At 46.3% G+C, this 15,252-nt stretch overlaps 1 protein-coding gene across 1 annotated transcript; it reads right to left on the bottom strand.

Moving 5' to 3' along the window:
* Positions 1-3,067: 3,067 nt before the first annotated feature.
* Positions 3,068-15,088, bottom strand: LOC115405112 (acetyl-coenzyme A synthetase, cytoplasmic-like). Its single transcript, XM_030114574.1, has 18 exons — positions 14,894-15,088; positions 14,604-14,799; positions 12,417-12,508; positions 12,129-12,232; positions 11,120-11,192; positions 10,958-11,033; positions 9,758-9,842; positions 6,976-7,113; positions 6,337-6,507; positions 6,111-6,244; positions 5,860-5,992; positions 5,718-5,774; positions 5,551-5,631; positions 5,078-5,186; positions 4,808-4,876; positions 4,534-4,710; positions 3,683-3,757; positions 3,068-3,598 (listed from the first exon to the last, which is right to left on the bottom strand). The coding sequence occupies exons 1-18, from the start codon at positions 15,015-15,017 to the stop codon at positions 3,471-3,473; spliced, it is 2,022 nt and encodes a 673-aa protein (XP_029970434.1). The 5' UTR covers positions 15,018-15,088; the 3' UTR covers positions 3,068-3,470.
* Positions 15,089-15,252: the final 164 nt, after the last annotated feature.

The raw sequence follows: 15,252 nt of genomic DNA, 5'->3' as shown, positions 1-15,252 counted from the left end.
AATCGTCGTGCAAGTAATGTAACTGTTAGTGATCGTTAGGTTATTTTATTTCGTTAAATAGTTTCCAAACCAGATTGTGTTTATGTGAAATAAAAAAAAAAGCATCGGAATATTTCAGTTTGTGTAGAATTAATGCAAAACACATAAAATGTAACTCAATGCACCACCTTGTGATACAAACTGGTACTGAAGGACTAAACAGGTTAGTTTGAGTTACATGTTGTTCTTTTTCCACTGCAGGCAACTATGTTTTAAATTGTACAAAACGATGAGAAAGATTCTTTTGAAAGTATCTAGGCGTGCTGTCCCATTATAAGTTTCTAATTTGTTGTATCTGTATAAATGCAACTTTAGTGATTTTACTGGAGTCATGTGGAGCCTCCTGCCTCGACTCACACTACAAAACGAAACCAACCGCCTCAGAGTTCAGTTGGACCATCTGTCCGCCTTTTGACGGGCAAAAACAAAAAGACACCATTCATTTTGGTGCCGACTTGATTCTTCTTTTGTCTGCGTTGATTTGCTTTGGATGTGCCTGGCAGGCAGGCACACACACACACACACACACACACACACACACACACACACACACGCACACACACACGCACATGGATCTGAGTTCACACCAACACAGGCAGAATAATGAAGGATTTCCTCAAAGGAAAGTTGTGTGTGTGTGTGTGTGTGTGTGTGTGTGTGTGTGTGTGTGTGTGTGTGTGTGTGTGTGTGTGTACAGACATTGTTGCTGTTCTAGTGTAGAAAACTGTGCCATAGTGCCACTTTGAATATATTATTCTGTCAGAATGTGAAGAATACACACACACACACACACACACACACACACACACACACACACACACACACACACACACACACACACACAGTCAGTCCCCATGTTTGCTCCACTATGAAGTAGAAGCAGATTTTTTTCAGTTTTATTGTGGAGTTTTCTCGCTGTGTGTTGCAGATGAGGGTTACGGGACTGATTGATCAGTTCTCCGTTGCGGTGAACTGCAGACTGAAAGTGTCCCGACTTCACAGAGCAAACCTCCTGAAGACTGATCAATAATTCAGGAGTGTTTTGCTTTCCGCCGTCAGAGGGTTGACGCTCCGTCAGCACTGACCGGATCCTCCTCGGAGCTTCAGAGCCTCAGTTTGTTGAATTTAATCTCTTGCAGACAGTCAGACATCAGACGAATCTGTTTATTTCTGGGGTTATTGTTCTGCGTGGAGCTGAGCTGGATTCAAGTTTGATCTGATGCTTCTGATAAATCCACTGATCTGTAAAGCTGATCGATTTACACAGAAAGAGGCGGGAAATGGGAAGCTGTTCATCTGGAACATGACATTCTCTGAGTTTGTTAGGTTCATTTTTTAATAAATCAACTTCAGAGTTCCAGTTTTCACCCAACCTACCAGAGGTGGGAGACATTTAGAAACATGGTCGAACATTTATGATCAAGATCAATAGATTCAAACCGTTAAATGCTCATTTGCATTTGGTTAAATTGTGCAGCCTGATCAATGGATCTCTGCACAACATCAGAGAGATTTTTATGCACAATTACACAGAAATAATCATTTTTTTCATTCCGATGTATGAATTTTTTTCCCAAAATTTTTCTAATTCATTTTTTTGATCATTTTTTATTAATCTTAGACTGATGTGAGTTTATTTATACAACTTCTAAATAAACAAATATATAATAATGCATCTTTAAAAACTAGGCTTACGGAATCCCACAGAAAACATTTAGAATTTTAATGAGGAGTTTTAGTTAATTTTATTGCTGTTGCCATTGCATGTTCTTGGTTTCTTGTTGTTTGCTACACAGTGGTGCAGTGGTTAGCACTCCAGCCTCACATTGACAGGATACCAGGTTAGGATTTTGAAGTTTGCATGTTCTCCCTGTGCATTCATTGTTTTTTTTTTTTTTATGCTGATGTCCTCCCTCAGTCCTAAAACATGCAGACTGTAACCCTTTCAACATCATTGATTCTCTTATTTTGGCGTCTGAATTTCGGCGCCGCTCCTTCAGAGGCATCAGGTGGAAAAGTCATGTTGAGGAGTCGCTTCGCTTGTTTCAGCTCTTTTTGAAAACGTGTGAAAACCTGAAGCATCCTGCAGCTGCTGCTGCTGCTGTGGGACCAGAAGAAAAGACGGGGGAGTCAGGGGAGTGAGGAGGGTGGTGTGAAGGTGGTGGTGAAGATGTTGCCATGGTAACCCCTCCTCCTGCTCCTCCTGCTGCTGGTGCTGGGCCTGGTGATGTAACGTTGCCCCATTGCTGGCTCTCTCTCTCTCTTTCTCCCTCCTCATCCCTCGCCCTGCCCACCTCCACTCTCGCACATCGCCGCATGCACGTGACCGCCGAGGCATCGGAGGAGACAAAGGAGCATCCCTCCCACTGTACGCGACCCGGCGTTAACGGGATGATGAAGAGCGCAGTCCCTCAAAGCTGCTTTCATGACAAACGGCTGCAATCTAATCTCTTAAAAGGCGATGGGAGAAAAAAAAAAACCCACAACAATCAGATTATTGTGCCTTTTTGTGCTTTTTAAGATGACTGGCGCTTACAGTTTCAAAAGAACTCTTAAGATTAAACAGGCCTCTCATGTCTGAGCTCTGCCATAATGGCTGCTCCCTGCTGCACACATCTCATCTTCAAAGCTGTGGGAAAACTCGGAGCATCATTACAGGACCAAAAGGTAAAAGCCCCGCCAGGGGCACAACAGGAATCTCACACCCAGGTGGCAGGTGGCAGCTGCAGGGCTCGTTTCCTGCCACGAGGGGGCGCCAGGAAGCCGCCGTGCTCAGAGGGAAAGAGAGAACAAAAGCAGCAGAAAGCATTTTATTCTCAGGTCATACAAATGTTAACACAGGAGGGAAATAAACACTGATAATCAGTCAAAACCAGCTGGGCAGAGTGAAAAATTCAAAAAGAGAAGCGACAAAAGCAGGTTTGAATCACCGCAGGAGAACGTGTGTGTGTGTATGTGTGTCTGTCTGTCTGTGTGTGTGTGTGTGTGTGTGTGTGTGTGTGTGTGTGTGTGTGTGTGTGTGTGTGTGTGTGTGTGTGTGTGTGTGTGTGTGTGTGTGTGTGTGTGTGTGTGTGTGTGCGTGTGTCTGTGTGCGTGTGTGTGTGTGTGTGAGAGAGAGATGTTTTGGCCCAAAGACATTCGTGCTCGTCAACACATGAAACACTCAGCTCACGTTCAGTTTGACTCATTAAATCGTCGCCTGACGTTCCCAATTTCACTGAAACAGAAAATTGAGCAGTCCTTCGATCCCAGAGAGCAGCAGAGGAACGGGTCGATCCAGACCCGAGCAGCAGGGGAACGGGTCGATCCAGAACCGAGCAGCAGGGGAACCGGTCGATCCAGAACCTGCAGCTGGTTCTGACCGGCTTCATTTGATCCGATGCATAGATAGAAAAGAGAAGGCTGAGGAGGAGGGCGGAGGAGGGCGGCGCTCAGGCTGCAGCCTCACGCCTCTGGCTGAACAGCACCTCCACCACCTTGGGGTCGGCCAGCGTGGAGAGGTCACCCAGGTCATGGTCGTTTCGGGCGATCTGACGGAGGATCCGGCGCATGATCTTTCCTGAGGGAGGAAGAGGAGACTGATGGAGGAGGAGCAGGGAGATGGAGGCGATGGAGGAGTGTTGTCGAGGCGTCCGGTCGTTACCTGAGCGAGTTTTGGGAAGCGCCGGGGCGTTTTGGATGAAGTCCGGCGTCGCGATTGGTCCGATTTTCTCTCTCACTGAGAAGGAAACAAAAGAAGAGGGTTAATAATGACAATGAAAAGAAAACGGAGCTCCACAGTTTGGACGAATCTTCATGATGTTGGTTTCACACTGGATGCATTTATTGCTGTAACTCAGACGAACATGTAAAATCCTAATTTTTCTCATCTGATGTTTTCTGTCACTGGACATTAATTTCTAAAAATTTCGGGGGTCATCCAATTATTTTGACCTGTTCAAACACATTTCCAGTTTATCTAGATTATCTGTATTTTGATAAATTGGCTACAGCCTGGTGACAGGAAGTCACTGCTCCTGCCTGTTTTTTCAGGATAACTTCATATTTCAATGATTCCAGTGAGTTTCTGACTGAACTGAGAATTCATGTTGGTCACGATTCAAACTCTGTGATCAGGAAGTCATCCTGAAAAAGCTCCGGAGGTCACTATAACTGTAAAAAATACAACTTTAAAATGGTGTTTAAGTGTTTTTTTTTCCTCGAAGTTGAAGTGGTACTTAAATACAACTACAGCTACGTAGTTTTTTTTAAATTATGTAGTTTTTTGTTTTTTTTGCTATTTTATCTGCATTAAATGTGTAAAGAACACTTAATTAAAAATCACACATATAATAAAAAGAGCATGTTATAGCTATTAAACAAATTAAAAGCTTTCAATGTTAATAAAAATGATGGCATACTGGCCAGAAACAAGTAGATAATAGAACAGATCTGTGATCTGTGGTTTCCTGTGAGCCGGAGCCGAGCTGGATTCGATCTGGACTCGATCCTCACCGAGTCTCTTGAGCTCCTCCTCCAGCGTGCGGTTGAACTCCCGGCTGTCTTTGAGCGTGACGAAGCAGTACAGACACTCTCCCTTCACCGTGTGCGGCCGGCTCACCGCCGCCGCCTCGGCCACGGACGGGTGCTGGGCCAGAGCCGCCTCCACCTCGGCCGTGCTCATCAGGTGACCTGCGGGACGATTCGAAAGCCAGGTTTGTTTGTTTTTTTGATGGGGTGACGGGGAAGAGGAAGGATCGGCGTCCCAGACCGAGTCACGGCGCAGCACCTGACACGTTCAGCATGTCGTCGATCCTCCCGGTGATCCAGTAATATCCGTCTTTATCCCGCCTGCAGCCTGAGAACCAAAGACAGGAAAACAAGTTGCGTAACCCCCGAAAGAAGTTTTTATAGCATCGCGCTCCCTGCCTCAAGAGGCTCTTCTGGCGCTTTAGTGATACATCAGGATGTAAATTCAGAGCAGGGAAGCTGCCGACTCGCCCCCACTGACATTTCAGCTGTGAGTGATGGTAGCTTGAAGCGGATTTCTCCGACTCACCGTCACCGGTCACATAAAAACCGGGGAATTTCTTGAAGTAGGTGTTCTCAAAGCGCTCGTGGTTTCTGTACACTGAGCGCATGATTCCGGGCCAGGGCCTCCTGAAGACCTGCAACAGCATGAAAACAACGCTGAGCACAGCAGCAGCAACATTTTTAACACTATGAGGATCAAAATGTCTCTATTTTCACCAAAAGAATTAATGGCTTTAAAATCAACATAAATCAATTTTAATGAAACTTTCTGATGTGAAAATCCAATGGCATATCTTTGAAACTTCTTCAGTTGTTGCATTATGGGAGTTTTTTTCAAACTCCCCCTGACAGCATGGCTTTGAGGCTAATGCTAGTTTGTTAGCTTTCAAATCAGCTTGATGCTCAGCGCTACTCTTTAGAAATTTGATCAAAAACATCAATGTTTTCTTTAAGATTTTTAGAATTTTCTTGGCGGTTTGGCCGGATTGGAAAACTGACCAGATAACCTTCGGCCTCGCCTTCCAGCTCCTCTCCGTGCTCATTCAGGATGGTCGGCTCCACTCCGAAGAAAGGAAAAGTCTGAAACGACGCCCCAACCAGAGAAAACATGAAGCTCCCTCAACACCAGCATGCTCGTGAATTTCAGAAGGGACGCTGTGACTTACGGCCGAGCCGGGTTTCAGCGGCGTGGCGGCGGGGAGAGGAGCCAGGACGTGACCTCCCTGACGAGACACAAACACACAAAAGAGGACAGTTTCAGGAGGGGGAAGTCTGAAAACGTCGCCCGGACTCTGAGTGTCCTTTTACCGTCTCCGTCTGCCAGAACGTGTCGACCACGGGACACCTGCCTTGACCGACCGCCTCGTGGTACCACTGCCACGCCTCCGGGTTGATGGGCTCGCCCACGGTGCCCAGGATCCGCAGGCTGGAGAGGTCGTACCTGGCGAATCCACACAGAGGTCAAACCTGGCAAATCTGCACAGATTCCTTAACATACGAGAGTTGTGTGTGAGGTCAAAGCTCTCCTGCTGTTGCCTAAAAGTTGTGTTGTCACTCACTTCTGCAGCGGCTCGCGGCCGTATTTCATCAGCAGGCGGATCGCCGTGGGAGCCGTGTAGAACTTAGAGACTCGGTACTTCTCGATGATCTCCCAGAAGCGGCCGACGTGAGGGTGGACGGGAATCCCTTCAAACTGCACACACACACATACACACACGCACACGCTGAGCTGACGATGGCTTGGCTTTGTGCATCGGCCAGGTAAACAACGCCGCTCCGACTCACCAGAACGCTGGTAGCGCCGTTCGCCAGGGGGCCATACGTGATGTAGGAGTGGCCGGTGATCCAGCCGATGTCGGCCGTGCACCAAAACACGTCGTCATGGTGATGGTCGAAAACGTACTTGAAGGTCAGCGAGGTGTAGAGCAGATAGCCAGCGACGGCATGGAGAACGCCCTGCGGAGAGGATGGACCATCGGCACACTGTAAATACGGGACGGGGGTGTGTATGCTGGTGTGTGTGTGTGTGTGAGTGTGTGTGTGAGTCATGTTGTGGGAACATACAGTGAAGTACAGTCATATTTTACAGGAGATCATGAAACATATGGATGAATTCTACATGGATTTTGTGCATCAGAGTGAGAAACATCATTTTGTCGTGTTTCCAGGCTCACAATCAGAGATACTCTCTAAGATTGCATTAATCACATTGGAAAGTCATTAATTCTCACTATTTCACAGCAGATTATGTAAAAGCAGGCACGGTTAACATCATTACAGGCTTATCAGAGGAGATGGAAGCTGTGATTCTCTTGAAAGATAAGTGAGAAATTACAAGCACAGCAGGAGTTTTCTTTCCTCCTGGTGCCTCGCTGACGGCGAGTCGCCGTAGTGAGTAACTCCGTGGGTCGGCCAGGGCCTTGCCTTGGGTTTGCCGGTCGATCCGCTGGTGTAGAGGATGAACAGCGGGTCTTCGGCGTCCAGCCACTCGGGCTCACACTCCTCCGGAGAGTCGGTCATGGCTTCGTCCCACCACACATCGTACTCCGCGTCCCAGGGGGTCTGAGCAGCAACAGGGGGCAAATCCAACACAAACCAGCTCATTACACTCCGTCACACACTAAGATGCCAACATCGGCTTCACTAGAAATCCGAAACTAGAAAACAAGCTTAAGATATGATGACACAACATGTATGAATGGAGATTATTAGTTCTGAAAAAGGATTCAAGCCTCACACACTATTGACCTCGACTGGGCAGATTATCTGACAGTGAAAGGAATACTTTGAGGACCTCCACAATCTTGTTGCCACGTCTTTCATGGAGGAAGCAGAGGCTCAAGTCTCAGAGGGGGAATCATCCATCACTCAAATTAAAGTCACTGAGTGGGTTGGTAAGTTCCGAGGTGGCAAGACACCGGGGGATGGACGAGATTCGCCCTGAGTACCTTAAGTTTCGGTTCGCTTTCAGCGGTACCTCCGCCTCTCCCGGGCCTAGTTTGACGACCTTCTGGCCCGCATCAGCGCTCAGAGTACTTGTCTGTGATTGGATGACACTCTGCATTGGCGCTTCAAAAGTTCAATTTTCCCCAACTTCAGGCGTTGACGCATGCAACGCACGACGCGTCTGACGCGCGTCGCCCACGCTCGAAAAGCGACGCTCAAAAGCGACGCTCAAAAAGCGCCTGACGTGTGTTGTTGAAGCTCGTCCACCATAGACTTTGAATGGAAAAAACAACACCCGTGACGCTTGCAACGGGTCCGGTGTGAACACACCATAAGGAGTTTGCACATTTTATGCAAAACAGCAGCCCCTGCAGGCCTTGGGCGTAATGCAGCTCAGTGAAACACTCGTGCCTGTGGCTTGCGTGCACGGAAGAGGGGAACTCCTTCCCCGCTCTTTTAGTAGCGCTCGAGTAAAATTTAAGTTTCTTTTACCTGGTGGGGTCTGTGCTGGACGATGTGCAGGGACTGTCTTGGTTGACTTGTCTCTGTGGCGATCAGGAATAGTAGCTTGATCGGGGTGGTGGTTCCCCTTTTTAAAAAGAGGGGCCAGAGGATGTGGTCCAGCTATAGGGGTATCACACGCCTCAGCCTCCCTGGGAAAGTCTATTCCAGGGTACTGGAGAGGAGTATTTGACTGATAGTGGAACCTTGGATCCAAGAGGAACAATGTGGTTTGTATCCTGGTTGTGGAACACTGGACCAGCTCTAGGCCCTCCATAGGGTGCTCGATAGCTCGTGGGAGTTCGCTCAACCAGTCCACATGTGTTTTGTGGACTTGGTTTGGGGACCACAGTATTTCCTGTCTGCTTTTTGCAGATGATGTTGTCCTGTTCGCTTCATCAGACCTGGACGATCATGCACTGGGGCGGTTTGCAGTCGAATGTGAAGCGACAGGGATGAGGATCAACACCTCCAAATCAGAGGCCATGGTCCTCGACCAGAAGAAGGTGGTCTGCTCTCTAGGTGGGCGGAGAGACACTGGTACCAGTGCAAAAAGCAGACGTGAAATAGTGAGGTCCTTAAACCAAATCTACAAAACACATGAGGACTGGTGCTTATGTGAGGAGTCTTGGGGTCATGTTCATGAGTGGGGGATGGATGGAGCGTGAGATTGACAGGCGGGTTGGTGCAGCATCTGCAGTGACGTGGTCGTTGTAGCGGTCCATTGTGGTGAAGAGGGAGTTGAGCTGAAAGGCAAAGCTCTCGATTTACCGGTCAATCTTTGCTCCTACCCTCACCTGTTGTCATGAGTTTTGAGTCATGACCAAGAGGAGAAGGTCCTGGATACAAGTGGCTGAAATGAGCTTCCCCCGTAGGGTGGCTGGGCGCTCCCTTAGGGATAGCTGGAGGAGCTACATCACCAGGGAGAAGCTCGGAGTAGAGCCGCTACTCCTCCACATCCAGAAGAACCAACTGAGGTGGCTCTGGCATCTGTTTAGGATGCCTCCTGGAGTGTTCAGGGCATGTTCCACCTGGAGAAGGACCTGGGGAAGACCTAGGAAATGGTGGAGAGACTATGTCTCTCGGCTGGCCTAGGAACGCCTCGGGATCCTCCAGGAAGAGCTAGAAGTGTCTGGGGACAGGGAAGTCTGGGCATCCCTGTTTAGACTGCTGCCTCTGGGACTCGGTCCAAGATAAGCAGTGGAAAATAGATGGATTGATGGAATTTAAGTCAGTCAGTTTTACATGCTGTTTGTGTCTCCTTTTTGACCTTTAAATTTAAACTTTTGAGTCTTTTTGCTGTTGTGGTGCAGCAGAGTATACATGATGAAAGTGTTAATATTTTCACAAAACCAAAAAATTACTACATAAAATTAATCCAGTCTAAACATAAAGCCATTTGCTTTCTGGTTTGGCCGGATCGGAGCCTCTTGTGGCCCATTTTTGGCCAACGAGCCTTATGTTTGACACCCCCTATCCAAACCACTTAAAATCATCACGACAAGCATCCATGGTACAAGCATAAAAGTAAAGTTTTAATTCATGATTTATTTAATTAAAACACACATTTTAGAGCTTATTTCACTGCAACTGTAGTGGAGATTAAAAGCTTTAGTCCAAACTGTTGAGGCTTCAAATTTTATTTCAACTTTCAGGTTTCACACTTCATTCTGACAGCACATGTACTGCGATGAACAAAAATGTTTAAAACATTTTCCTCAGGTAAGCCTGCAGATAAAGTCGTCCGAGCGTGGTTTACCTGTAGCTTGTTGCAAGCGGCGCCGCTTCTGGTCCTCAGCACGTGGTGTTTGACCACGACACACTTGGTGACGCTGCATGAATCTCTGTGAGGAACATTACAGACGACATGTAAGACGCAGAACACACACAAACCAACAAACGGTTCATAAACGACCATCAAATGGTCTGGAAAACAAGAAATTAATGCCAATGTGAGGAAGATGTAGGGATTGCATTAAGTCCAATCAAGTCATGTGACTATAATAAAATATTATAAAAGTTCAGGTTGTATGTTTTTTTTTTATTGTGGCTGTGGATGAGTGTGGAGCTCAGGAATGTCTTCTAGCCTCAGGTTCGATCCCCTCTCCTGTGTGTGGTGATAAAAGTGCTTTGAGGCTAGAGAAGCTGTGAAACAATATGCTGTATAAATGAAATCCATTCATGAACAATTGTTTTCTTGAAGGTTTTGAGATGAAAAACCGTTTCACTGTTTTTATGTTTATGATTTCCTCCACAGAAACATGTCAGAAAATTCAAAGGTTGTAGAAAACGGTTATTTCCAAACACATTTTATTGGATCCTGAACTCTTCTTGCTGGGTTTATACTCAAAGTCAGACTTAAAATAAAAATGAGAGGATCTTTATACAGCTCAGTCTTATCAATGCAGGAAGAAAGAATCGCCTTCTTCTAGAAATCAAACTATAGACTTACTGCAAAGAAATGGATAAATGGTCTCAATAAAGGTTCTCAATCTGACTGTTAGGAAATGATTCAGTTGAAATCTGTGACTGGTTTTTCTTTTTTCTTTTTTTTTTGCATTTCAGGTGCAAATACAGAAGTTTAGATTAATTGTTTTTTTTTAATCAGGGGTCATAGGCTGAACATCTTCATCGGCTTTGTTGTATTTTTGTGGTTGTGTTGTTTATTGTAAAGCAGCAGCTTTACACTGGGCTATGATTTATAATTTGGAGCTGATTTCCTCCAGCACATCTGTGCGCCCTCCCATCATGCCGTGCACCTCGCTCCCGTCCCTCTGATGCACACGTTGCCACGGGAGATGAGCGGCTCGGACTTCCCTGATGAGTCTAAGTGCTCCACGTTGCCCGGCAACCTGGTCATGTGAAAGCACCTCGGCGCGGCCCTGATACCTGCCGGGGCCTCGAACCGTGTTCCACGGTAAACACAGAGCAGCTTTATGGCCTCGTGTGCCGGACCTACTTCTCCCTGCACTTCTGCAGAGCCTCGTCCGCGATCTGCTTCAGGTTGATCAGCTTCTCCCCTCTGAAAACGCCGTCTGTGTTGTTGGAGAGGAAACGCTGAATGGAAACCCAGCAGGGAATCGCTCAACAACACGTTACTCAAAAAGTCTGCTGGACCGACCTGCTGTCACCAGGACGCTGCTCTGAGCGTCCATGATCCGCTCGCACAGCGACTCGGAGGAGAAGCCTGCAAACTGAACAGCAGAGAGAGAAAACAAAAGAGAGTTTGCATGTTCTCCCTGTGTGTGTGTGTGTTGGTGTCCTCCCACAGTCTTCATTTCTTCCACAGGTGTTCGTTTCAATGAAATCTACGCTGCTGGTTTATAAGATTTGGAGCTACGGGAGTTTAAAACGCAGCTTATAACCTGATGACTCATTCCTTTCCCTCTCAGTGATCTTTAATCTCACACAGTGAACTGGACGCCCCTGACCTGCTCTTTTATTTGGCCGCCGTGCACTGCGTTGCCCACCAGACGCTTGTTTTGCGGCCAAGGTTAGCAGTTCACACAGCATTAGGTTTCAGTGTCAGTGGCGCATTATGAATCGGGTCACTGGCACCTTTGGACTCAGTAAAGTGTCTCTGGCTCGATCTACGATCGAATCTTACGCCAGCGCTAACTCATGATTGACAGCAACGTGAGTTTCTTGTGTCGAGAAGTGTCGTTCATGTCCGAGGTTGTGCATCCGAGCTGGTAAATGAACAATGACAAAGCACAGACAAGGTCATTCATACTAAGCAGGAGTCTTAAAAAGAAGCCACTTGGGAGCGAGTCGCATGCAGATATTTTTAACAGGGCTAACCTTTGTGTGGAAGACCAAGGTTAGATTGCTAAAATAGAGCTGGCTTGCTGGCAAAACTGCACAGAGCGTGGGGGCTGCAGGCAGCCAGAACATGTCTGACCCATATATCTGAGTGCAGGTGCTGTCAGCGCAGCGTTCATACAGGAGACGGCTGGAACCCGCCGGTCGGGCCAGACGGAAGCCCGAGCTCGGGTTCGGCCGCTGGTCTCATGTGGGAACAGGGCCAGACCATCAGCGCAGGAAAAACAGCACCAAGAATCCAGATGTGTGTGTAACTCACACACTCCACGTAAAGCCAGAGTGGTGTGTTCAAGGCCGTCAGGACTTACCACGACTGAGTGAATGGCACCGATCCTGGCACAGGCCAGCATGGTGTAAACGAGCTCTGGGATCATGGGCAGGTAAATGGACACCCGGTCTCCCTTTTTCACGCCTCCACCGAGAGAAAAGAACACAACACAATTTCAAAAAATTGAATGTCCTACATCACAAAACATGATCTTGAGTCTAACAATAGCAGCAACATGACTATGTAACATTAAAACACGGCCAACCTAGTGCTATCTCTGTGTTTTTAATCATATTCAGTTTTCAGTGCTGCGTTTTCAGGCCCTCACCCATTTGCTTGAGCACGTTGGCGCAGCGGCAGACCTGGCTGAGCAGCTGGCGGTACGTGATGGTCTCATGGCGGTCTGGTGAGTTCCCCTCCCTGAGAAGAGCAGAAAACACACTCTGAAATCTCTGAGCATCTTCATCAGAAGGGATTTTCCTCTCCAATCAGAGAAAAGGTAACCCGCCACCCTCGTCACTATGCGGTCTATATGGAGTGTGAACGGTTTTCAGGACGGTTATTTGGTAGACTGTGTTGACTGACGAGCCTGGAGGCAGCGAGTGAGGCCAAAAGACAAAAACGATGCAATAAACTGGCATCGAAACATTATGAAACCGCCTGAAGAGAACCAGTTGTCATAGTACTGCAGATCAGTGAAACTGATTTGAAATGGAGTTCCACAGGTACTAGTTCTGGGACATCTTCCCTTTTAATATTCATGCAAACGTTCATAACATACATGACTTTTCCAACGACACGTCATGAATTAGAAAGAAATGCACTGAACAAACTGATGACTCACAAATCAAACAAAACGGAAAAGTTAAAGTAATTATCAATGATTCTGACATGAAATAACAAACAACATTGTATAATTAGATCCTACACTGGACTGCATTAATATAACATATTGTGTTTTTTCAATGTGACCCCTTCAGGTCAAAGCTACTTAAGACTTTAAGAAGCTTGACCCTTTACCCTTCTTTAAAACATGACTTATACATTTATCAAGTCTCTGAAGCTGCGAGGTCGTCTGCTGTAAAACATCCAGACGAGGTGAAGCTGCTCGAGGCAGATATTTTATACAAATCTGAGAATAGACAGCCTAGTAATGAAAAACATGACCAAGATCTCATACTTGATGTATTCCTGCTCAAATTTCATTGGTTTGGATTATTTATTGTCTTTAGCGCGTCTAAAAGGGAAACATGTATTTTATACAGCATCAAGCTTAGATAATGTTAAAAGTAAAAACTATTGACATTCCTGGAGAAGAAGCAGAATCCAGCAACTCAGTGACACTGAAAAAGACATTGAACTCAGTCGCCTGCATCTCCTGACACAAACACACACACACACACACGCAACTCTAGATCTATATTTTTATTACCTGTTTAAGTGGTTTAACTTCCTTTCTTATACACCTTATTGTACCATTTTGCAGCGTTTGTTAAATTGCATGCTGTGAAGTGAGACTGATTCAGACTTTTCATTGCTTGCTGTAAACCCACTGTCCCGATCTGTGCACATGACCATGTTGAATTTTGAATTATAAAGGTTTTGTAATGGAAACTTTTCTCCCTTTACATTGTAGAGTGAAGAAAAATAAGAGGTGCATGAAATATGTTGGTTCAAAATATACATTTATGATACAAATACAGACGACACCACAAACCTGCTGCAGAGGACAACTGTCTGAACAACTTTCATGCTCTACTTGCTTAAAATTGGCCCAAACTAATAAACTTTTGGCAAAACCATGTGACAAATTTTGCAATATTTCACTACATTCATCAACTTTAGTTTATGTTTTACAGATATGTTTTTTTCTCTTCCTATTTATGTAGCATCCTGTCCTCTGAGACAGCTTTGGGAATTTTTTTAAGGCATGAGTGAACTGATGATCAGAAGAAACCATGGTAAGACCGATAACCTGCATATCAATACAGCTATCAGACTGGATCAGACTGTGACACCATCACAGCACGTCTATTACATGAGGGTTTTCATGTATTGCACACACTATAAACAGGCTGTCGTGTGTGAATGACGATTTGAGCGGCGTTTCGTTGAACCCCTATACCTGCTGAGCTTGCAAAACAAGCAGTTCCTGGTCGGAAAGCATTTCCAGTTGACAGGACAAATATGTGAGGTGAAAACAAGGGAAAACAACAGATTTAACTTTATGGTTAACGGTCAGATATGTGGCAGCAGAGTTCAAAAAACAGAAGCATGGATAATGTCAAATAATAAAATGCTTTAGTTTTTTGAAGTTTTTGGATGTAAATGTTACAAAATGCGAAAAAGGTTGTAAAACTGCTCCTGACAGCAGAAGGAGCAGTGAAGCACTGATATTGTGTTTGTTTAGGTGCACTGGGGACACAGCAGCCACTGGCGGGAATGCCTGACATAACTGCGGGTGAGAGTTTCCCATCAAAGCCATCATTCACTGTGAGGGAATGCTGGAGCTTACCAGTAATAGGCCACCTTGTCACCCAGGTTCCCCTCCCTCACATGCCTGTCCAAGACATTATAGCACATGTTGGTTTTGGCACCCTCCATGCATTTGACATAGATGCTCCCTTTTGTCACGTCGAAGTTGTACTGCAGCATTGGCCCTGTTGCAGGTTTCTTCCAGAAGAACTCACCAGCGATGTCCTTCCAGAAAGCTGAAACACAGTGACAAGCGGTCAGTGTTCAGGGCTGCACAAAGGGAAAGGTTGGAAAATAACCATGCTAAAAATAAAGATGTGTTTCACCTACCTTCTGGATTGTCAAGAGATTTCCTGTACAGTGCCAGATAGGAGTTAAAATCAGGCACGTGAGCATCCCTCTGCAAGTCCTCAGGAGGGTAGTACATTTTGTCCTGGGACTCAGGAACAACCATGGTGGATGGGCAGATGCAGACGGGCCTACAGCATCTGATGGCGAGTAGGAAAATGGGTTAATCTGGAGTCACTGCTGATCTGTCTGGATCCTCCTGTGTAAAGTAACAGCACTGCAAGGCCTCCTGCACAGTAGCAACACCATTCAGCATGCGTAAAGACCCACCCCTAATCCCTGATCTGCAGTCTGTGGCTCAGTCTGCTTAGTGTCAGGCCAGCCAATCGGCTCACGGGGTG

Source organism: Salarias fasciatus, chromosome 18, assembly GCF_902148845.1.
Source record: "Salarias fasciatus chromosome 18, fSalaFa1.1, whole genome shotgun sequence".
In the NCBI taxonomy this organism is placed as follows: Eukaryota; Metazoa; Chordata; class Actinopteri; order Blenniiformes; family Blenniidae; genus Salarias; species Salarias fasciatus.
The sequence above is the reverse complement of the archived record's forward strand: the minus strand, read 5'-3'. Positions and strand labels throughout refer to the sequence as shown.

What these genes read in the sequence shown, in the direction of transcription:
- LOC115405112 (XM_030114574.1), bottom strand. Translation starts at nt 15,017, where the DNA reads ATGGTTGTTCCTGAGTCCCAGGACAAAATGTACTACCCTCCTGAGGAC. An exon ending in CTGCAGAAGTGCAGGGAGAA is followed by an intron (nt 9,843 to 10,957) that starts GTAGGTCCGGCA and finishes TGTTCCTCACAG; the next exon opens with AGATTCATGCAGCGTCACCA. An exon ending in CGCTGAAACCCGGCTCGGCC is followed by an intron (nt 5,632 to 5,717) that starts GTAAGTCACAGC and finishes GCGTCGTTTCAG; the next exon opens with ACTTTTCCTTTCTTCGGAGT.